The sequence below is a fragment of the Phaeodactylum tricornutum genome, chromosome 8 (genome assembly GCF_000150955.2).
Source record: "Phaeodactylum tricornutum CCAP 1055/1 chromosome 8, whole genome shotgun sequence".
Taxonomy (NCBI): domain Eukaryota; phylum Bacillariophyta; class Bacillariophyceae; order Surirellales; family Neidiaceae; genus Phaeodactylum; species Phaeodactylum tricornutum.
Window position 1 is genome coordinate 472,691 of NC_011676.1, and position 22,016 is coordinate 494,706.

General features: G+C 50.9%; 8 protein-coding genes across 8 annotated transcripts; 4 read left to right on the forward strand and 4 right to left on the reverse strand.

Moving 5' to 3' along the window:
* Window positions 1-139: 139 nt before the first annotated feature.
* PHATRDRAFT_45854 (predicted protein) lies at window positions 140-5,318 on the reverse strand (the record flags this gene model as incomplete). The annotated part of the gene is made up of 1 exon (XM_002180209.1): window positions 140-5,318. The coding sequence occupies one exon, from the start codon at window positions 5,316-5,318 to the stop codon at window positions 249-251; it is 5,070 nt and encodes a 1,689-aa protein (XP_002180245.1). The 3' UTR covers window positions 140-248.
* A 744-nt stretch (window positions 5,319-6,062) lies between these two features.
* PHATRDRAFT_45855 (predicted protein) lies at window positions 6,063-8,092 on the forward strand (the record flags this gene model as incomplete). Its single annotated transcript, XM_002180019.1, has 1 exon — window positions 6,063-8,092. Exon 1 carries the CDS (start codon window positions 6,140-6,142, stop codon window positions 8,090-8,092), a length of 1,953 nt encoding a protein of 650 aa, XP_002180055.1. The 5' UTR covers window positions 6,063-6,139.
* Window positions 8,093-8,478: 386 nt separating this feature from the next.
* Window positions 8,479-10,559, reverse strand: PHATRDRAFT_35668 (beta-xylosidase; the record flags this gene model as incomplete). The annotated part of the gene is made up of 2 exons (XM_002180210.1): window positions 8,479-8,560; window positions 8,593-10,559. 2 exons carry the CDS (start codon window positions 10,557-10,559, stop codon window positions 8,479-8,481), a joined length of 2,049 nt encoding a protein of 682 aa, XP_002180246.1.
* A 431-nt stretch (window positions 10,560-10,990) lies between these two features.
* On the forward strand, window positions 10,991-11,559 carry PHATRDRAFT_35669 (predicted protein; the record flags this gene model as incomplete). The annotated part of the gene is made up of 2 exons (XM_002180020.1): window positions 10,991-11,284; window positions 11,308-11,559. The coding sequence occupies 2 exons, from the start codon at window positions 10,991-10,993 to the stop codon at window positions 11,557-11,559; spliced, it is 546 nt and encodes a 181-aa protein (XP_002180056.1).
* A 380-nt stretch (window positions 11,560-11,939) lies between these two features.
* Window positions 11,940-12,857, forward strand: PHATRDRAFT_35670 (predicted protein; the record flags this gene model as incomplete). Its single annotated transcript, XM_002180021.1, has 1 exon — window positions 11,940-12,857. One exon carries the CDS (start codon window positions 11,940-11,942, stop codon window positions 12,855-12,857), a length of 918 nt encoding a protein of 305 aa, XP_002180057.1.
* Window positions 12,858-13,106: 249 nt separating this feature from the next.
* PHATRDRAFT_12379 (predicted protein) lies at window positions 13,107-13,773 on the reverse strand (the record flags this gene model as incomplete). The annotated part of the gene is made up of 2 exons (XM_002180211.1): window positions 13,107-13,487; window positions 13,615-13,773. Coding segments are annotated over 2 exons (540 nt in total), but the record flags the coding sequence as incomplete, so codon positions are not given.
* Window positions 13,774-14,792: 1,019 nt separating this feature from the next.
* FRE1 (ferric reductase 1) lies at window positions 14,793-19,577 on the forward strand. The gene is made up of 4 exons (XM_002180022.1): window positions 14,793-15,354; window positions 15,473-16,266; window positions 16,545-16,614; window positions 16,810-19,577. The coding sequence occupies exons 1-4, from the start codon at window positions 14,953-14,955 to the stop codon at window positions 19,522-19,524; spliced, it is 3,981 nt and encodes a 1,326-aa protein (XP_002180058.1). The 5' UTR covers window positions 14,793-14,952; the 3' UTR covers window positions 19,525-19,577.
* A 52-nt stretch (window positions 19,578-19,629) lies between these two features.
* On the reverse strand, window positions 19,630-21,802 carry PHATRDRAFT_27385 (predicted protein). Its single transcript, XM_002180212.1, has one exon. The coding sequence runs from the start codon at window positions 21,738-21,740 to the stop codon at window positions 19,647-19,649; it is 2,094 nt and encodes a 697-aa protein (XP_002180248.1). The 5' UTR covers window positions 21,741-21,802; the 3' UTR covers window positions 19,630-19,646.
* Window positions 21,803-22,016: the final 214 nt, after the last annotated feature.

Below are 22,016 nucleotides of genomic sequence, written 5' to 3' on the forward strand. Positions count from 1 at the left end.
TGCCAAGAGGTTTTCATTCTGTACTCCTCAAGGGTCCAGGACTGGATCAGTCACGAGTAGTGAGTCGGAAAACTGAACCTGTTTGATGTGAGTTTTAAAGTATGCCTTCGATTGTAAAGTGGCAGCGTGCGGAATATTTGATGAGATAGGTCTTTAAGAGAATTTCCGCATAATGCGATGTCTGACTGATTGTAACTATGTGCTATTCCTTGCGCATTGCGCATCTTTCTTTGGCTCCAGCCTCGGATTTACGTCGACTTCGAGGTCAGCCTGGCTTCCCCGATAGCTCTCAACTGGAGACGTAGAAAACTGAGATGCTCCAAAGCTTCAGAAATCATCGACTGAAGCGGTATCGAATTTTCTCGCATTAGCAAGCTTGTGGTACGATTAGACTCTAGACCATGCTGTTTTGTAGAGACAAGCGTACGTTCAATACCCTGGCACGACTCGATCAAAGACGGCACAATGCTCTCTATTTCGTCCTGACTTTTCCCAATGAGTAGATTTACCCCGTCATTCAAGTCAAAGAAGCGGTGCATTGCAGCCGAAAGGGAATTGGGAGAAAAAGCCATACCGATTCGCTCCATTAACGTACGGATGTCCTTCAAGCTCAAGAAAAATAGGTTGGGCAACCAACAACCTTCAAGCACATCTTGCGCAGATTTGAGATCGCATTCCAATCCGTGCACAACAAAGCCGAAGGCGTCCTCTCGGTATAGAGCTCGGTAGGCGAGGGCTTCTTCAAACCACCGGCGAGGGATTCCAGTCTCCTCGAGAAAAAGACGCTTACCATCATTGTCCGATGAAAATCGACAAATCAGACTTTTTGCGCGGTGAGCTTTCCAATGATGCAAGGTTTCAGACATTTCACCTATCGCCGACAAGCAAACGATCACAGCCAGATCCCAGCGCCCAGCTTGTATCAGCTGGGCTTCAAAACTGTTTAGGATATATTCAGTTTTGAATGAATCGTTTTTCGTAGCGCCCGTCGCACAAATCAAGGCTGTCAGATGAAAGACCAGTGAAAAATCGTGGCTCATTGAAGAGAACCCAAGAGGATGTACTACATCAGAAACTTCCATGGACTGTGGAACCGAATATGACTTAAGAAGCTGGAAAGTGAGGCTTCTCATGTCTGTTTGTTGTGAATGGGGAAGATTTGGTGGTGGTGCGTGGTTAGACGAAATATCGTTTTCGTATTGACACAACAGTTGCACGAGGCTTTTATCGCTATCTTGCAAGAGGCGAAGAGCAAGACGGCGTTTCCAGTCGAGAGAACTAGAGCCTTGTTTGTACAAAGTGCACTCTGAGTGAACATCTCCCCCAGATTCTTTCATTAAGCGAATCAATTCCGCTGGCACTGATGACGCATGATTGCTCTCGGCAAGCTTACTCACACTCAAAAGTACATCCTTCCTGCCCTCCGAACCACTTGCGAGAATCGCAGCGAGATTGTTGAGACCAGAGCTGATTGCTACAATGCAGGCTTTGTCGACATCTCCACCAGCCAAAGCCGCAAATATAGCAAGAATATTGAAATTTCGAAGCTTTGCTTCAGCAATCTCAGAGTCAACAGATGGCGCGCAAACGTCAACAAGCCAAGCGAGCACGGCAGTGTTCTTTCGAGAGTCGAAGGATATTGAGTTTGCAATATAGCGAACACCATCTACTGATTCTGTGGGAGGAAAAGATTCACTGTCCATCAAACGCGCTATCAGGTCAAAAGCTGACTGGACTTCATTATTTTCGTTGCGGACAGAGCGGAATTTGGTGACGGTTTCATACAACGCTTTATGAGACATCAAAGAGCCTTTGTTCTGAAGAGCTCGTGGGAGGCTGAACAAGGGACAGCCGTCTTGCGATTCGAGTGCTACTGACTCTGAACGGTGAATTTCCAGAAGGTGTTCACTAGTGAGTTGAGAAATATATGAGTCAGAAAGGACAGGACGCAAAGAGGTAAGTGTAGGCGACCGATTGAAACTGCTTGGCTTTAACTTCAGAAGCGAACCGTTAGGAAGCCAACAAGGTCGAAAGACTCGCCCCATACGCAGGCCCATATCAGTAGAGGAAGAATGCATGCCTGATTCAATTGCAATACCTCTGCAGAAGCTTGATGCCAATCGAGCTGCATGCCAGTCTTCGCCATCGGGTGGTACCACATAGTCAGATTCCTCCTCGGAATCGCAATCGCCGACATTCTCAAACGTTGTGATCTTCGCGGGCCGTAGTGGATGTTGCACCTCATAGTCAGGATCTTGTTGTGGTACAATGTGAAAGACTTCCTTAGCCGCTTCATCAGCGCGTTTTTGAACCAAGGCGATTTTTTCCGAGTCCGTCATTTGAATGTCCTGGACGCAAACTACATCACTGTCATCAGCGCTTTCGGAAACTTCCATTTCGTCGAATTGAATTCGACTCGGTTTGTATGGTGTGGGATTTCGACGCAGGAGAGATTGAGCGTTTGGAGGTGTCTGTTGTTGAAACTGCACGCTGTTTTGCTCCGGCAGGGGCACTTCGTTTTCGGTGTCTGAGTCGTCATCCAAACCGTAGCGACTGAAATGGAGAACTCGGATTTTCCAGACACCATTGTTGCGATCATAGGACATAAACTCGGCGCCTATCTTGGCAGTACTGCGCTGTACTTTCTTCGCGTGCTTTTCTTTTTCTTCTTTGGATGCATTGGCCCCACCGTTTTTCGGAAAAATATTGTAGAAAGTAATAATAGCGGGACGGTTCAATTTGGAGCCCACCTTGGGCTTGCTACCTTCGGCTTCATCGGCATGATATACCGATACATCTGCTTGATCAATGGTGATTATCCGATCCAGGTCTGCCCCCCGTACATCCACGTCGCCTTCCCATTCCACCATTCCAAATCCCGGGCGCTTGACACTAAAGTCACTAACGGCAGCCAGATCGGCGTCCTCAGTCTTTTCCAATTCCTCCAAAGTCGGCGATATGATATATCCCTTTCGCGTTAGTGTGGGTACCGAGGTACGGGTAGGCTTCTTCACCTGACTTTGAGGCTTGCTGGACGCCTCTCCACTGCCGATAACTTGTTGGTACAACTCATAGGCAGGGCTCTTGGGGGTTGCGGATGCATTTGGAGTTGTAAAAGGCTGGGGCGACTCATGCACCAGAGAGGCCCCGGTAGTTGGAGAGACATCAGGTGGAGGCGACGTGAGAGTCTCAGCAAAGGTCGGAGAAAGGAACGAAGGTTGTTGCGGTTTTGGATCAGATGGCGTCGGCACCGGTGAAGAGGCTGAGGGCTTGTTGATCTGTAAACGGAAACTGGATTTGCGATTCATACTCTCTGGCTTGATATGCAAACTCATAACGGATGAACGCAAGTGAGACTCGGGTGACAAGAGACCGCTATTGTCGCGCCCAACAGCGCTGAGCGAAAGGGCTGTCGACTTGCTCGGTTCACTTCTGGGAAATCCACGGGGTCGAATCTTGACGGCTGATCGAGGGGTCGTCGTAACATAAGGCGAAGCCGAGTAGCGCGACGCAAAGAGTCCGTCCGCTTCAGACAAACTCGTAGGTGTCGTGACTGGATCTTTCGTTGCGCTACCCTTCCAGGCTTCACTCTTCTGAAGTTCGGCCTGCTTATTTTCAATTGCCCGCAATTGCTGTTCCATGACTTCATTGACAACAGGTGGTATAATAGCAGCGTTTTGCGGCAAAGCGGCAGGCGGCGGAGCTTGCGCGGGGGCTCCAAACAAACCCGGTGTGGGAGCACCAAACGGAGCCGGCGCTCCATACCCGAAGCCTCCCGGTGCGGGAGCTGGTGCTCCAAAGAGACTACCACCGGGCGCTGGGGCTGGTGATCCAAAGCCAAAGCCTCCCGGTGCCGGAGCTGTATTGGATCCAAACAGACTACCGCCAGCCGGAGCTCCGAAGGGCGCCGGGGTGGCACCAAACAGACCGCCACTGGGTGCCGGAGCTCCAAAGGGCGCGGGCGTTGGATTGCTACCAAAGAGCCCGCCGCCGGCTGGAGCACCAAAAGGTGCCGGTGCGGGGGAAGACCCGAAGAGACCCCCGGAAGGAGCGGGGGCTCCAAACGGGGCAGGTGCTGGATTGGAGCCGAATAGACCACTCGACGGAGCCGGTGCACCAAAGGGCGCTGGTGCAGGGTTGCTGCCAAATAAGCTACTCGACTGCGCCCCGAACGGAGCCGGTGCTGGAGAAGGACTGCCAAACAATCCTCCCGCCGGCGCGGGAGCGCCAAAGGGAGCTGGTGCGGGAGCGCCAAAGGGAGCTGGTGCGGGAGCGCCAAAGGGAGCTGGTGCGGGGGCGCCAAACAAACCGCCACTAGGTGCGGGAGCCGGTGCTCCGAACCCTCCACTAAAAGCGTTACTCGTGGATGGAGTCACAGTAGATCCGCGATTGCCTTGCGAAAAGTCTTCCATGCGTAATTCATCAAACGACTTGTTCTCGTACTGTGGCATGGCCGTAATAGAACGTAGAGTAATGGTGGCGGTGCCATCTTGTCGATTCGTTGCTTGATAAGGGACCGCCCGGGTTCCCTCTGCTCCGGGAGCGCTGGGACTGGGGGATCCGAACAAGCCGCCGGCTGCGGGTGCCGGTGCGGGTTGTCCAAACAGCCCACCCGAGGCTGGTGGTGCGCCAAAGGCGCCGGGAGCGGGAGCCGGCGATCCAAACGTACCACCGCCAAAGGCTGGAGCCGGTGCGGGTTGTCCAAATAAGCCACCAGCGGCAGGTGCGGGTGCGCCAAACGAACTGGTAGTGTTTGCTCCAAAGGCACCAGTAGTCCCCGTGGAACCAAAGGGCGAGGATGTGGGTGCACCAAAGCCCGAAGGCGCCGGAGCCCCGAAAGCGGAACCACCCGGATTTCCGCCAAAAGGTGAAGTATTGGTTTGTGGAGCTGGAGCTCCGAAGAGTCCAGGCGCGGGAGTGGGAGCGGGTTGTCCAAACATACCACCATAGGTGGGTGCCGGTGCGGGAGCGGGTTGTCCAAAACCGCCCCCAAAGGCTGGTGCGGGAGACGGTTGTCCAAAGAGTCCTCCAGTGGGGGCGGCAGGAGTTTGTCCAAACCCTCCACCTCCAAATGCGGGTGCAGGGGAACCAAAGGCGGGAGCAGGAGCTTGTCCAAACGCTGGAGCCGAAGGGGCACCAAATGCTGGGGCAGGAGCCTGTCCGAACGCTGGAGCAGGAGCTTGTCCAAACGCTGGAGCCCCCGCTGGACTACCGAACAGACCCCCGGTGGCTGGAGCTGGCGCTCCAAAACCGGATGTTGGGTTCTGTTGTCCAAAACCTCCTCCGCCGAACGGAGTGTTGGGCTGTTGTCCAAACATGTTTTACAAACGCAAGAGATGGTAATGTGAATCAACCCCAACACGTTTGCTCCGGATGAAACAGGAAAGAAATCAAAAGGCCAAGGAGAAAGATCGAAAGCTTTGCTTTTAAATCAGGAAACGCTATTTCACATTAAGAGTAAGAGAACTAGTGAGCAAAATGTCACATGAAAACGACGAGGGAGCTAGCGGTAGCAGCTCAGCGTGGCTATTGGAAAGTGGAGGAGGCGCAACTGAAAACATTGACTGTGTTTGTGACTTCTCTGCGCTTGTATCTTGGATCCTCCCAACGGTACATCGCAGCAGCTTTAGAGAACACGTACCGTGAGATATCCAAAGAAGTCCGAGAAATGGATTCGAACTAACGGTAATGCAATTCACCCACGCACCCTAATCTCCATGGTCCCACGGAGTGAGTGTGTGTAAGAGAGGAGGGGTGGGCGGTGTCGACGGTGCCGCGGAGTCCAAGCCGGTTTTGGTTACCGTACAACGCGCTGTTAGCGAGGCTCGCTCTGGCACGTAGCGAATAGCGTCTGATCATCAGCCGTAAATATCTGTCCGACACCTATCGGTGTGTACGTCGTCCCATATGGAACTGAGAATCTTTGTGTTCATAAAACTTTAAATTAGGTAGTTCCCGGCCAATGCAGATCAAGTGTGTCGAGGCATCACCAACGAAATTTACAATGAAGGTTACAAGTAGACCCTTTGTTTTCACTGTCGGTTGGTGCCTCTCCCAGACCACTGACATTGGTATAGTATATATCAACTTTGCAGTTCGTTCCGAGAAATACGAATAGTTCATCTGTAGAGAAATCAACATGGCGACTATGGAAGAGTCTCTCCTGGATGAGATCACGGTAGCTGCTTCCGTCCAGGAGCCAGTCAAAGTCCAGCTGGTGGTATCGGTGCAACCTAACGACGATCCCATTCCCCAACTGGCGCACGATGGCATTACTGCCGGCGATCTAACGACGGCGATCCGTGTCTTGAACGCCGTCGCCTCCCTATATCCGTCTCACAAGGGACAAGACGAACAGCGCGAACAAGGATTGGAGCGCTACAAACAGCCCAATCTCCGGTCGTTCCGCAAAGCGCTCGCGGCTTGTCTCGAGCTGCACCGCCGCACAATGTTCAACGGCAAAGACGAGGAAGAACACTACGAACGACGACTGAAGGACCGTTCTTTGAAACGGCAAAAGACAGCGGAACGGGATATGAACAAAAAGTACATTGCGAGTACGGCGTTGCGTCAAGGTCGAGTAGAGCGTTTGCAGCAGTTACAAGACGATGCCGCGGACGAGGAACGTCACAAACTGCTCCTCGCCCTGCAACCCGACGGACACGTCGACACCACCTTGGCACGGACAATCCCACTGTTGGAAGACTCCTCCGCCCCTGCTGAACACGTACAACTCCCCAAGCTCCGTTCCTGTTACGTTTGCAAAGTGCGGTTCCGCGAATTACACGAGTTCTACGATCAACTGTGTCCCGCGTGTGCGGCACTTAATTGGCAAAAACGCCACAATTCGGCAAACCTGCACGGCCGTGTCGCTATTGTGACGGGATCACGAGTCAAGATTGGGTACCAAACCTGTCTCAAATTGTTACGGGCGGGCTGCGTTGTGGTGGCCACCACCCGATTCCCCAACGCCGCCGCGGCAACGTACCGAGCCGAAGCCGACTTTGATAGCTTTCGATCGAGACTACACGTGTATGGGCTAGACTTGCGGGACGTGACGGGCTTGGAAGCATTTACTCGCTTTTTGAAGCAAAAGTATACGGATGGGATCGATATTCTGATCAACAATGCGTGTCAGACAGTCCGCCGGCCCGTGGGATACTACCGGCCGCAAGTGGAACGCGAACAGATGTTGTGGATGCAGGCCGATCAAACGCACAAATCCTTGCTGGATGACTGTGCCGACTTTGAACGAGTTCGCCGGCGATTACAATTGGATCATAAACAACAGGCTTCCTTGCAAGTAGAAGGAAATAAGGATAATGTTCCTGCTATTCTAGACGTTGAAATGGACAATGGAGGGAATGGTTTGTCGGAATCGGAAGAGGCAACAAGGAACGAAAGTGCGCTTGTGGCGTCAACAAAACCGAACAACTCAGTCGCTTCGACGCCGTTCGAAGCCACAGGCCTATCGCACTCCGCAGCTATGTCCCAGATGGTGATTCTTCCCGAAGACGCGGGTGTCTCCGATTCAGTGCTGCCCCCGGGAGTGTCGGATGTCAATGGACAGCAGCTCGATTTGCGGACAACGAATTCTTGGCTCCTAAAGATGGAAGAAGTATCGACACCGGAGATATTAGAGTGTTTCTTCATCAATGCTATCGCACCTTTTGTTCTCAACTCTCGACTCAAACCTCTTATGACTACTCCCAACACTGCCAATCGTTCTGACCGTTATATCATCAATGTTTCGGCTATGGAAGGGAAGTTTTATCGCTACAAAATGCCCAATCATCCTCATACTAATATGGCAAAGGCGGCTCTCAACATGCTCACACGCACATCAGCGGAAGACCTGGCGAAGCAGCATCGGATCTTCATGAATTCGGTCGACACTGGTTGGATTAACGATGAGAATCCAACCGTTAAAGCCAGCAAGATTGCCGAAACCAACTTGTTTCAGACTCCAATCGATGAAATTGACGCTGCCGCTCGTATTTTGGATCCGATCTTTGAAGGCGTCAATGGCGGAACAGAGTTTAAGAAAGATTACGGCAAGTTTCTGAAGGATTATCGCGAAAGTGAATGGTAAACGTCTGACATTTATGCTACTGTGAGTGCCTCGTTGTGAAAGTATTGTAACAAAATAGAGAAAAATATGCTTCCCTTTGCTATACCCGGGCAATCGACTCAAGTGTCTGAGTATGAGAAATGATAATTGGGATTTCGACAGGATCGTCCACACCATTGGTGACGAGAATCCTTCGAGTCCCCTCCGGTACTGTTCGCTCGCCGTTTTCGTTTATCAGTGAAAGAGCGTTCTCGAAAGGTAGCTTGAAAACCAAATCTTTCGTTTCTCCAGGCTGCAATCGGACTCTTTCGAAACCAATCAGCTGTCGAATTGGTACAGGATGCTTTGCTTTTCGTCGAATATCGTCTCCTGGAGCGTGGTAGATTTGTATCACTTCATCCCCTGTCCTATTTCCAGTGTTCCAGACAGTACATTCCAGTAGAATCGAGGAATCGCTGATCCTTTGATGAAAGCATGATGTCTCGAATGCTGTGAGTGAAAGACCGTATCCGAATGGATACGTTGCTTTTCCCGTGAAATATCGATACGTCCTGCCCGGCGGGGCTGACATGCTATGGTCTTTCATGTCGAACGACTGCATCACACTGTACGGATATATTGTGTACGGAAGTTTCCCCCAGCGATTCTCTTGACCAAATAGAGACGCAGCTAAGGCAGTCCCGCCAATACCGTTGGGATTGAAGGCTTCAATGATAGCCGAAGGGTATCCGGTCATTCCGTCAAGCGCGATCTGGCCACCATTTACCAAAACAAGAACTACAGGTTTGCGAAGAGTAAGTACGGCCTCAAACAAGGCGTATTGTTGACCCGGCAAAGCTGTGTCCTTGCGATCAAATCCTTCTTGCTCCTGAGTTTTTGTGTTCCCGAGACAAAGCACTATAAGATCCCTGTCAGCGGCAAGCTGCAAGATTCTCTCAACATCCGATGTATTGCGAGAGTCCACATCGACACCAGCAGCTGCAACGGTGAACTCCTTTCCATTTATGAATCCGATTGACTCGGCCAACGTTGGTATGCAATCATGCCCGCCACCAAAACAGCTTTGGTCGCTTTCGTAGTCGCTCATCAGGCCGGACCGCGTCATTCCTAATGGACCTAGAACCGCCAATTTAGTGCCCGCAGCAATAGGCAAAATGCTGTCCTCATGTTTCAGCAAAACTAGTCCTTGAAGTGCTGCTTCCAATTGGATCTCCTGGTGCTTTTTTGACTGAATGTCGTCTAGCCCTAGACTGAACCATTCGCTCAAGGTAGGATCATCGAAGCGACCCGCAATAAAATGAGGACGATATGAACGACGAATAGCTTGATTGACTGCTTCTTCGGTCGCATATCCCAGTGTTATAGCAGTAGTGAGATTGTGTACAAATAAGGTTGATCCCATCTCAATATCCGCGCCATTCATGAGTGCCATTGCGGCAGCTTGCGCTTCATCGGCCGCCTGGATTGGTTTGCCACGCAGATTGTTCACCGCCCCACAGTCGGTCGTCACGTGCGCATCGGAACGATTCCAGCGTTGCCGCAAAATTTTATTGAGTAAATAGTCATTGGCACACGCGGGAATACCATTGACAGCATTGTACGAGCACATAACTCCGGTGGCTCCGCCTTGGACCATGCCCATTTCGTACTGGGGCAAATATGTATCAAACAGATCGTACATCGAAATATTGTAGTCGTCGTTCCCGCGCCCTTCCTCTCGGCTGTACGCCGTAAAATGCTTCAGATACGCCAAAACTTTAGGATATCCGTTGGCATCTCGCTCTTGCATACCCTGTACCATGTGCGCGGCGTACTGCCCCGACAGAAACGGGTCTTCCCCCGGCAACTCCGATGAGCGCCCGAACCTCGGATCGCGTTGTTGATTGATATTTGGGCCGAACGCTGTCAGACCAATATGTCGGCCGCTATGGGTATGAAATCGTTCGCCATGGACATTCATCAGCGCCCTTTGCTCGGTGCCAAAAACGCTACCTTTGAGAAACCAGGATGATCGATTGAAAGAAGCGGCGATCGATAACGGGCCCGAAAACTCAGTCGCACATTTGTTTTCGGCAATACATGCCGATCCAACGGCCGTATTTGTTTCCACGAGCCAGTAGTAGTCTGGTAAGCCTATGCGAGACACATTCATAGTATGAGTCATACAAACGTCTTGCGTAGGGTCGGCGCCGATCATGTCAACTTTCTCATCCAGGGTCAAGTGTGAGAGCAAATCCTCCAGTCTCTCGTCAATTGAGAGCGACATGTCGCAATAAGGCAGTGCTTTGGCTACGTCATTCTGGCATCCCCAAAAATTCGGGACTTTGTCTTTCCAAATATAGTTGTTGACGGGGCTGACGTTGCGGTCGAGCCCGATTGGACCTTGAAGCCGAACAGAGCCTTCAAAAATGGAGTACGATGCCCAGAGCGCAAGCAGTAAGAAGAAATACGACGTGCATATAGTCAATATCCTGAAGCAAGAAGGCATGGTCAGGTGAATGGCAACAATACGATGCCAAGGAAGTAGGTCCTTTCCGATTCTTGGGTATGTTCTGGCGAAAGCAGCAACGTAGTCACATGATAGTTTCTAACTGTAAGCCACAAAAGATACTCTCACATGGGGTTTTTACTTTTAGGTTACGTTAGTAGTTTTTTATCTCACATGCAAAGCGAAAACGCTAGACCCTAATCCTCAATGTCACCTGTGCTCATTTTTTGCACGTGACTCGGGTTTATATTCGTCTGAAAACATTCACAGTCACAACCTCTGTTGAGTAAACGAGACGTGCGATGTCGCTTTCGTTCGTGTTATCGTCCCCTTGTTACATTCCGGTATCACCAGTACAGTAAACTACATATCTATGAAAATTCGGGAGTAGCGAACGTTTTGTGTTGCTCTCTACAGCTAATTGTTTGACCATGCCCAGAAAGAAGACATTGGTGATTGTGTATGGCGGCGAGCTGGCGAAGGATGTGGCGGAACAGATTCTAGCGCACCAACCAGCCGACCTGCAACAGGAACTGACTGTTACCCTACGCTGCGCATCGGAGCGTCCGAAAACTCTTGTGGAATTTGGCTCCGATACAGCGGTTTGCTTTGTACTGCAAACAATCGAAAACGAGGCTGCCACTGAAGAAGTAAGCGACGGTTTCAAAATGTGTCGGGATGCCGTGCTGCTGCTGACCTTTTTTTCCTATTATCTATTCAGGGCGGTGCGTGCGTACGATTTTTCAAGAGAAAGACACACGCCAACGATCTCTTGGCGGACAAGTTTTCTTTTGCCGTTCTGGGTCTCGGCGATTCGAACCTTTTGTTTGATCGGCAAACGACGTCGGCCAAAGATTGCAATCAAGTGGCGCAAGAACTTGATGCACGGCTGGTGATGCTTGGAGGATCGCGACAATGTCCACTAGGAATGGCAGACGAACGCTCGGGTCTAAAGGAGGTGGAACCTTGGATACAAGGATTGTGGGAAAGTCTGCGATGAGTTATCGACCTTTAAGTCTTTCCGAGTTTCGAAAACGAGGCTACCTACCGCAGTTTTTGTAGTCAATGGCGCGAGTTTTTGTAGGACACTTTGGCATTTTCACTCAATCTATTAGTCTGTGGCTATCTATTTCTAGTCAATCTCGGAACATCTTACAGTTATTCCTGTTCCCGTTCACCAGCTATTTTGCCGGTCCTCTTGCTAGTACTTACGAACTGTCGTATGAGACACAGTTTCGGACAAAAACACACTGGACCCGCATCGGCGACCAATCACAAAATGAAAATGGCCGGCAACGGCGCACCATTGGGACCTAATCCTGGATTGGTACCGCATGTGATACCCCTAAAGTAACTAGTCGCCATCAGGACCGTCGTATTATGGCTGAGCACGTACAAGACGACGTCATCGGAGCCTCAATGGACGAAGAGGTGGACCTGAGAGCGTCTGTCCAGTATGCCGTCCTGAAGATTTGTCAGGAGGAAGACGCCGGTAGTGACAGCTACACCACGCCCCGGGCGGTTGCCGCCTTGGCCGAGTTGACCTATCTGTACGCGACACAAAGTTTGGGGCCCGATCTAGACGCATTTTCTTCCCACGCCGGCCGCCGGACCATCAATGAATCGGACGTGAAGCTGGTGATTCGCAAACATCCAGAACACCTTGCCAAATTGGAGGCGTATTGCGCCGAGCAAGCGGTGGCGGCCGCTGCCGCTGTGGACGATAACAATAAGATTCGCAAAAAGAAAGTTCCCACTGTCAATCTACAGTCACGGAAGCGTTTGCAAGGTCAGAATGTGGACGATCAAGTGAACCATAATGAGGATTCGTCGGAAGACGAAGACTTGGTACAATTGGACAGTGCCATGGAAGCCGCTAACCGACGTGTGGCCAAGTCAGCAGCAACCTCCTACACTGCAGAAAAGCTAATGGGTAACTCGGACGACGAAGATGTTACATTGAAGCCCCCCGGGTCTTCGCGGAAAGCCCTTGGCAAAAGTCGTCCCGCTTGGTACGAAAGTAGCAGCGATGACGAGGAGCTAGCTTTGGCTGGGAAGGAAAAGAAGAAGTCCAAGCCAAAAGCGTCGCCTTGTGCGTCCCGGTTTCGTTTGCCTTCATCATCGACGCCGCGCAAAGCAGACAAGGACTTGCAAGATGACAGTGACAGTGATACCGAAATGATGGGCGATGCCCCAACTCGATCAAGACACACCAAGCCTGTATCCCGCGTCGATGAGATCATGACGAATCTTTCCGACGATTCACTGGACGACACCAAGGAGAATTGTTTGAGATGACAGTAAAGCAACAGTAAATAGCAAAATCACGGTGTGAAGGAAGTTGAGGCCACATCTCTAGGGGCGGGGCGACGAGGGGTACAACCAAACGATTCCTTTGTTTGGTATTGTCGATGGCCATAAACGTAAACCAAACGTGTCTAGAAAGTCACAACCAATAATATGCTTAGCGTGTACTTTAGCGATCGGCTCTATACCCATGCATCGTACACGGTGTTTCTCAAACCGGCCGGCCCAGAAAGTGCCATTTTACTTGGTTCCAATCAGCGACAGGAACATGTTGAAGGCAACCTGGACGGCGTTAATAAAGACGAGACGGTGCTTGCTGGAGATGAACTTGAAATTGACGGCGTGCACAATGGGCCAGACCTTCCAGGATCCCTGGCAGGCGGACAACAGATCATTCTTGATCTTGTTGCCAATGGTGTTGAAGGAGTCGCCGTTGCAGAGGCCCAGGTAGGTGAAGAATACCGTCATGAAGATGGGGCACCACAAGATCTGATCAATGCCAACCTTGAGGGCCACGTCTTGAGCGCGGGTTCCCTTGATCTTGCCGTCGAGCCAGTTGTAGAAGTAGTGTCCCGAGGGTCCGTGGTAGATGAAACCAAAGACCGAAAGAGTCACGAAGCGCTTCCAATCGAAGGGTCCGCCCGAAATGAAGATCTACGCATCGTGCGACGATACAGAATGGAACCAAGCAAAGGTGGGTGAGAAAAGAACGGACCGATGCACGTTGTCGTCGTTGTGTGGACGGGACCGTACGAAACGAGAGCTTTCCGGTGAATTGATCCATTGATTGAGCCCTGGAATCGAAACGTACCTGAGCCAGAACATCCCCGAGCCCCCATCCCACGAGCGAAGTCATGGCCTTGGTAAAGAGCGGTTTGCTATCCAGCGCATCATTGTAGGCGGCCCAACCCGGAACGGCACCTCCTCGGACGACGGTAGGGTCCCGGAAGAGCGGAGAGGACACGGAGGAATCTTTGCGGAAGGCTCCGGTTGGTTGGGTGACCTTGGGTACCTTGGCCACCGACGGGTCGACGCCAAAGGCGGACACCGCAAGGAAAGAAGAGGCAATCAAGACGAGGGACGTTAACTTCATGATATCAATCGAGACGGATCGGAAAAGGTACGGCTAAAGGGGGACACAACGACAAATTTCTCTCGGTAGGCAAACTGTGCAAAATCCCAAACGGAGTACGGTTCGAACTCGGTTTTGAAATACCGGAACGTCCCTCTAGCTAGCTAGCTAGCTTGCCAGTACAAGAATCCATAGTCGGTTCCACCCAGACACTCCTACTGCTAACCGTAAGCGGAAGCACTGCCGCGCCTTGACACCGGGCGTGTCTGACACTCTCGGTACCCAGCTGGCGCGGACTTCGCGTACGGGTCCTACGGGACGGTACCTGCGTACGTCTCGCCGACACTCAAGATACACCTCAACAATTGACTCCTTCGAATCGAATATTCCAAGGGCTCTAGTAGGATTTATGTCAACGAGTACGCCGGTCGCTCCTTTCCCGCCGCGCAACGGACTGTGGTCGAACTTCGAAGAGGAACCGAGAAAGACTTCGGAAAATGGAAGTATGGACAGACAAAACGAGAGTGCGAACTTCCGTCGAAGCCGACCTCTCAGAGCAGAAACCGCTCGGGGAGTTTGGGATCGTGTCATTTTCTACTTTACAATTAACTGTGAGACTCGCTCACGGGAAACCGTGTGTATACATTCCCACGGAACAGTGTCCCATCGGACGTGTGTTCAATTGCCGTCCAACATACACATAGTTATACCGCAGAAACGGAAGGATATTTCTGGTGACAGTGAACTCAAGTTCCTACTCTCGAATTTAGAAGCAGCTGGTGGCCACATCACACTAACTCACCGGTTACATCAACCTTTCTATACCTCCATTGCCTTCCATTATCTAGTTGCAGATAGATAAAACCAAGTGTTCTGTGACGCACCAACAAACTCAAAAGACTGTGCAAGCAATAGTATACTTTTGCTTTTTGCAACCCAAAGCTACCCTCACCGACAAGCAAGGAAACAAAAAAAAGAAAGCGATACTTGCCGTGTCGCGCACATTTCCCAAACATGACCACACTCACCGTAACCGTATCGCCGGTGTCGTCATCATCAGCAGCAGCCTTGCTCGAGCCAACACAACCCGATCGCAGTGTGGTGGAACTGGCGAGTATTGTTTTTCGTCGCCTCCAACAACGGAACAACGATGCGGATGAAGCAACCGTGGAACGCGGTCGAACCGTCCTCACCGTCCTGTACCTCATTGTGTTGGGACTGTGCTGTATTACACCAGTAATTTACTACTGTCGCATCTATTGGGAAGAACGACAGAATGTGCATTTACGGGAGGCGTCGCGCCGCATACTCTCGGCGCATACGCAAGCCCAGCGGGACGAAACCCGTGCGGCACGACGCAAGTTACTAGATGAACGCCGTGCACGGATACTGCACCTCTTGAGCCCCGTCCGGATGGTACGTACACAATCTTGCAATGTTGCTCTCGAGCTAGCTAGCTAGCTAGCTAGTGGCTGGTACATTCAGCGACACTCATGCACGGTTGTTCGCTCTGAACTTGAACTTTTGGTTGTAGGTTTTGAGAGATGAGCACTTTCCGCACTTACAGGACAAGAATTTCAGTGAAACCCATAGCCGTAACGGTGAGACCGCAGCCATTACGACAAACGAAGGTGACGAGGCGGACGCTGCTGTTCTCCCGTCGGATGTGGAGATGGGAGGTGAGATGCGACCACTGGAGGGTCACGAGTTGAGCACTCCCATCAATCAGCAGGACGAAGAAGCCCCCGCGCCGGCAACGATACCAGTAGTGATGCGGAGGGCTTCCAAGGAAGTCAGCAAATTTAACAGCGACAGTAGCGAGTTCATGTACGGAGAAGATTACGGGGAAGACGACGAATCGAGACTAGTGCGAATCCCCCAACCAGGTATCTTTTGGAAAAATAAGTCTCCGCAGCCGAGTACCGAAAGTCGATTGGCTCCCGCACTCTGCACCATTTGTTTATCCTCTTATAAGGTTGGCGATGACATTGTTTGGTCTTCGAACGAAAGCTGTGAGCACGCATATCATGCGGTGTGTATGGAACGCTGGTTGCTGAAACAACGGGAAGGTCCTTTATGTCCGTGCTGTCGAAGAGATTTTATTGTGGATCCATACGATGTGGAGGAAGTGGATGGCGCGGATACTCCCAATGATCCAGAGAATCCCCACGCACCAAGGTCAGCAAGTCAGACTCTCTCGAACGGAGATGGCGAAGATGGTGGGAGTAACCAAGGAACCGATTCGGAAGGACAGCGCGGCCGACGACCTGGGCGGCGTCGGCCAAGATCAATCTTGACTTGGAACTGGGACAATCAAGATGCTTGGTTGTAAAACCAAAAAGTCGAAAGCCTGGGGCGTCAGTCACCCGTGACATTGTAAGCGTGCTTGCACCAATGCACTTTGGTATTGTTTCGTTTTCTATTTACACATACTGATAATCGAGGCAAACTGTACAACAAATAGCGATAGTCTCACGCCGAGTTTGTGCTTGCGTGGATAACTCTTCGTCTGGGACTAGGTTTCTTGACGGGCGTGAGCTCTTGCGATCATGATCGTTGAAAAAAACATTATTTGCTTTAGCTGAACTGACTGTGACAGGAAACAGTTTTGCGAACGATCAAATTGCCAAAAAATACTATTCAATTGAATCGTACAGAGAGCATAGTAAAGCTCGTGTAAGTGTCAGGTAGTTTTTCACTCTTACTGTGTCACAGGTAGTAGTAACTTATGAAAGTAGCTAATGTAACCTCCGGGGTTTCACCACAATGATTTTGGGGCGCGTGCTCGTTCCGATTCCTACGTCAGCAAGCAGGATGAAGTATCCAATCCAAAGCCAGAAATGAAATTCGTGAAAACTTTCAATCGTAAAGGCGCGTGCCGAGAGTGTGTTCGCCTCCGAACGAGCCATCGCGACAAACGGCTTTTTGGGCGAACGGTATGCGGATGACCCAGTCGTTGCCGAGGATGATCACGCTCGGAACGAATCCGCACGAGCCCACATTCAATGGAGAAACCGGAAAGAGTTTCGGCTCCTTTCGCCTGTGTTTTTGTTTTCCGGGCGTCTATATGGTAGTGTTGCTGTAACATTTGCTTGGCCCAAGAAGTCCTTTGAACGAATTGATATGAGGTTTTTGGCGCAGAGTACCACGTCGCTGTGCGTCCTCTGGCTTGGCGTCTACTTCCTGTGGGGCGGATCGCCGACTGGGAAGCAATGGTACACTTCTTTGGCCCAAAGCTTTTTTGAGGATTACAAGGGCGGTGTCGCTGTCTTGACTTTGATTCTTCCCGTTTTGTTGGCCGGTACCTCGTGTTCGTTGTTTTTAAAACAACAACCAGAATACGTGGACGCGGCGTCCAGAAGACAACCGAGACTGCGAACTGTTTTAGCACTGTTCGCCCCGCCGCATCAACTTCCCGTTTGGATGCATCGATGGATGCATCGAGTGGGCACTGGAGACACGTGTTTCGATCAGTTGTCGTTTTATTTTATCTTGTGGCCGGTTTTGATATTTTTACTGTGCAATATATACCGACACTTGTCCGACGATCTCGATCGCTACGACGCGATTATGGAAACCGCCAACGCCTTTGGGATTGCCGCACTCGCTTCCATGAGTGTTTTTCTCGTTCCGGTTTCGAGACATTCCGCAGTCCTGGCCTTGTGGGGGTGGAGTCCCGTACACGCCGTCCGACTGCACGTGTGGTCCGGACGTATCATTATGATTGCTAGTCTCGTACACGGTGCAATGCACGCGTACAACTGGTCCGTTATGAACCGGGAAGGCTTGTTTGCCTTGCTGATACCACCATCGGGGTGTTGGACGCTGAAGGAGACCGTGTTTGCACCGACGTGTCGGAATCCGGACACGGACTGTTCGTGTTATGATCACTTTCGCAACTTGACGGGGGCGTTGGCGGGTACGGCGCTCGTCGTGATTGGCCTGACGAGCTGCAACTTCGTCCGACGCAAGTGCTACGCACTCTTTTTTCATGTGCATGTGATTGCTGGTCCACTCGTCTTGCTCATGACCATTTTGCACTGGAATCGATCCATATTGTACATGGGGGGTGGAGTTTTGTACTACATTGCCAGTTCGTTCCCCGTACTGGTAGAAACGTCATCATCATGCGCCAGCGGCCCGTCTAATGCGGAATCCAACAGCACAGCAATTCTGAAAGCTGAACGATTGGTCACGACCATTCCGGGAAGGTCTAGTCAGGAGTGTGTGAGTTTGACCGTGGCTGCCTCTAATTCTGCCGTTCAGCGCTTTCGGGCCGGACAGTACGTCAGATTGTCAGTTCCCAAAATTTCCTCCAAAGCCCACCCATTCTCCGTTAATTTGGTCCCGGGAGAGTCCAACCAACTACGTGTTATCTTTCGTGTCCGGGGGTATTTCACCTCCCAACTGAAAAACCACTTATTGCGGAATGGGACAAGCGACATGGCTTCGGAACAACCCCGTCTGCCACGGATCCGAATGGACGGCTTTCATGGATCTCCCAATCGGGTGGACCAAGTTCTCCAACACGATGTGGCTGTTTTGGTAGCTGGTGGAATCGGTATCACACCATATTTGTCCCTGCTCCACAAGGTCCACTCAATTGCGATGATGAAACGCGATGGTATAATGCGCACCAGAAAGGTTGTTTTACACTGGATTTGCAGGGATCAGAGTTTAATCGAGTACATCCAGCGCGAGTACTTTGATCCTTTGCTGGAGCATATTCCTGGTGACGGTAGTAATAGCGGCAATCGAGCGCACAAAGACTTTGTCATACAAATTGTCATACATCGGACCGCGACAATTGACAGTAGGCACCAGGGCTCCCGTCGGGCCGCATCCTATTCCGATTTAGAAAATCCGCAGGGGGACGATTTCCAGCAACCTGAAGAGGATGTCTCCAGCATCGCATCGCTGCGAAGGTTCGACGATACGATTGGTCTACCTTTCTCGCCATCCGCCTTTGCCGCAGGCTCTAAAAACACGTACAGGGGCAACATGGTGCTCACCATGTCGTTCGTTACCATTGCTTGGACTGGGCTATTGATAGTCTGGTATCTATATTACAACGTTCAAGACGCTCACGAAATCTCGTCTCGACTCTGGAGTCCCATTATCCTTGTGGCCCTGGGATTGGCGGTCTCGGTTGCGGCCAATTGGCTCGTTCACAATGTGTGGCCTGACGAAGACTTGTCTGCACCCATGGAATGGTCGCCATTGGTTGAGGAAGATGATACGAGCGATACATTGGAGCTGCACGAAATGGTGACAGACAGTAATAAAGACGTCGTGTCTAGGTCAGAGATGGATCCGGACGGTGTTGTCCGGACTTCAACCTTGACGCCCAACACAGGGGATAGTCTTGTTACCATGGAATATCGAGATGGTCGTCCCACGGTGCATTCATTGATAAACGCAATTGAAGAAGCAAAACATCCGGCGCTATTCACCTGCGGACCAATTCTGTTGCAACAAGAAGTTCGTGCAACAGCACAAGAGCGTTGTTGCATGCGCTTCCGGCGTTGTCTACAAGGACAAGAAAATTCGCACATTGCACTGTACGAAGAAGTCTTCGAAATTTAATTGACAGAACCATAGAATACATTGTACAACTATACAAAAATACCCAAGTTTGTAACCACTTTTTGTTTCGGAAACGTTGGCAAAAGTGTACACAGCATCGCATCTATTGGTTGACCTCGTGTCTATTTGTTATTCTTGTTCCACGCTAGTTGCTGCTTTTTATGCTTGACCTGCTCCTTGGCCAGTTTCTTCATCATGGACTTGGTCAATTCCGTGCCGTCAACCTCGTGCGTCGGTACACCGGTTCCCGCATCGTACTTACTGTACTTGCCTCGGTACTCCTCGGCCTCCTTAAACAAATTCAACGCATCAATTTGCATACGTATACCCTTGGCTTCCAGATCGTTCTTGGTCTGAGCCTTGCGCGCTGTGATCTTGTCTTCTTCCTCTTTGGTAAGCTTTTTCTTGAAGACTTCCTCCTTAAGAGTGACGGTGCGGTTGAATATCAAATGGCCCTCGTTGGTGGCGCCATTGTAGGTAGTTTCGTAGTCAACGACAAAGTAGCCGAGGCGTTCGAACTGCAACGAAACATTCGACTTCCACTTGTCAATGTCGTGGACGCACACAACGTCGCGAATGGAAGGATCGACAATTGCTTGTTGATGGACAATTTCCGATTCCGTATTGACTTCATCTTCCCACAAATCCGAAGGTTCCGGGACGGTAAAGAGTTCGTTGTAGACACGGACTTCGCAGCGTATGCCGTCCGATGGGACCCAAGACAAGTATGTCTTGGGTTTCTCCCGATTTTCTGATTTGTCGAGACGGCCTTCCAATTGGACAACGTTTCCGTCTTTGTCTTGAATGACTTTTTCGCAAACAAGATTGCCTCCGTAATACTTGAGACCAACGGCTTTGTTCGGCGCGAGCCCGTAATACTGCGGTGAATCTTCCAATCGGAAATCTGCCGAATCCAGGTATATTGTAGGCGTCAATGTAACCGTGTGAAATCCGAGGCTCACATCGGTTGGACTGTTTTGCACTTCGAACGTCAGGGTTGCATCCTGGGCCGTTTCTGTACCGAAATTCGTCAAAACAACTTCAATGGGCTCCAACGCCGCCATGACTCGTCGTGATAAGTCAGAAAGATTAACACGAGCCGTTTGTTGCAGTTTGGTAATTTCTACCACGTTACTTGCTCGAGACGCGCCCACATCGGAGCAAAAGGAGTTGAGAATATGGGCCGTGTAGCCTCTACGTCGTAGACCAGATACAGTAGGCATTCGGGGGTCGTCCCAACCCCGAACCCAGCCCTTCTCGACTAGCTTAATGAGTCGACGCTTCGACAAAACGGTATACTGCAAGTTCAAACGGGACATTTCGTACACGTTCGGCCGGTATAGGTCGAGGGCCCACAGAATCCAAAAGTATGGTTCACGGCGAGTCTCGAACTCGAGTGTACAAATACTGTAATCAATATGTTCCAAACTGTCGCAGGTGCCGTGTGTCCAATCGTAACTGGGGTAAATGCACCAACCAGAACCGGCGTGCGGGTGCGCAGTGTACTTGATCCGGTAGGCGACTAAATCGTACATGTTCGGATTGGAGCTTTCGAGATCCATTTTCAACCGGAGTGTGTAGGAGCCTTCATTGAAGAATCCGAGTTTCATTTTTTCAAACAATTCTAAATTGCGATCCACAGAAGTGTTCCGATTGCGTCCAGGTAGAATGTCTTCACTTGGAATGGGACATTCCACGTCGGGGTCTTTGCCGGTATTCCGGGCGTTGGCTCGTTTCATAGCGAGTTCCCGTTGGATCTCCATTTCGGCCTTGGTCATGTCACACACGTACGCGAGTCCCTTTCGGATAAGAACAACGGCGTAGTCGTGCAGTTGCTGAAAGTTGTCCGAGCTGTACGTCGTTCGTTCCGGTGTCCATCCTAGCCAAGCCACATCTCGACGCAAACTGTCAATGTACTCGGCGGATTCGGCTTCCGGGTTGGTATCGTCGTAGCGAAAAATCGTACGACGGTGTGCTTCCGGGACACCAAGCTTGTCGAACGCGAGACGAAAGTTCATGTTCATCGACTTGGCGTGTCCGATATGGAGGTAGCCGTTAGGCTCGGGCGGAAAACGAGTGCGAATAATGGAGCCGTTCACGGCCTTGTGGGAAGCCAAGAGTTCGGGCGAGTTGACGGCCCATTCCAACTCCCGCCCTTTCAGTGCCACGGTCGAGTACTCCGCATCCATCGTGCCGCTCGTTTCTCTATCGGACATGACCTTATAGTATGGGAAAAGGAAGAGTGTATTCCAAAAACAGCGACGAGAGTTTTGTAAATCCTCAAACCAAGGTAGTGATGAAGATTTGCGCGGAAGGAAGCGGAACAGCCTTCCAAAGATGAACATTTTCGTTTGCGGATGTGCCCACCTTTTGGCCATTTGATGGAAAAGGGAGATTCCGAATGCCAATGTACGGTCTGACTGACTGTGAAGTCGCGCGTGGCACAAGACTGGTTTGATGAAAAGACCTGAACGGCGACTATCCAGGGACAG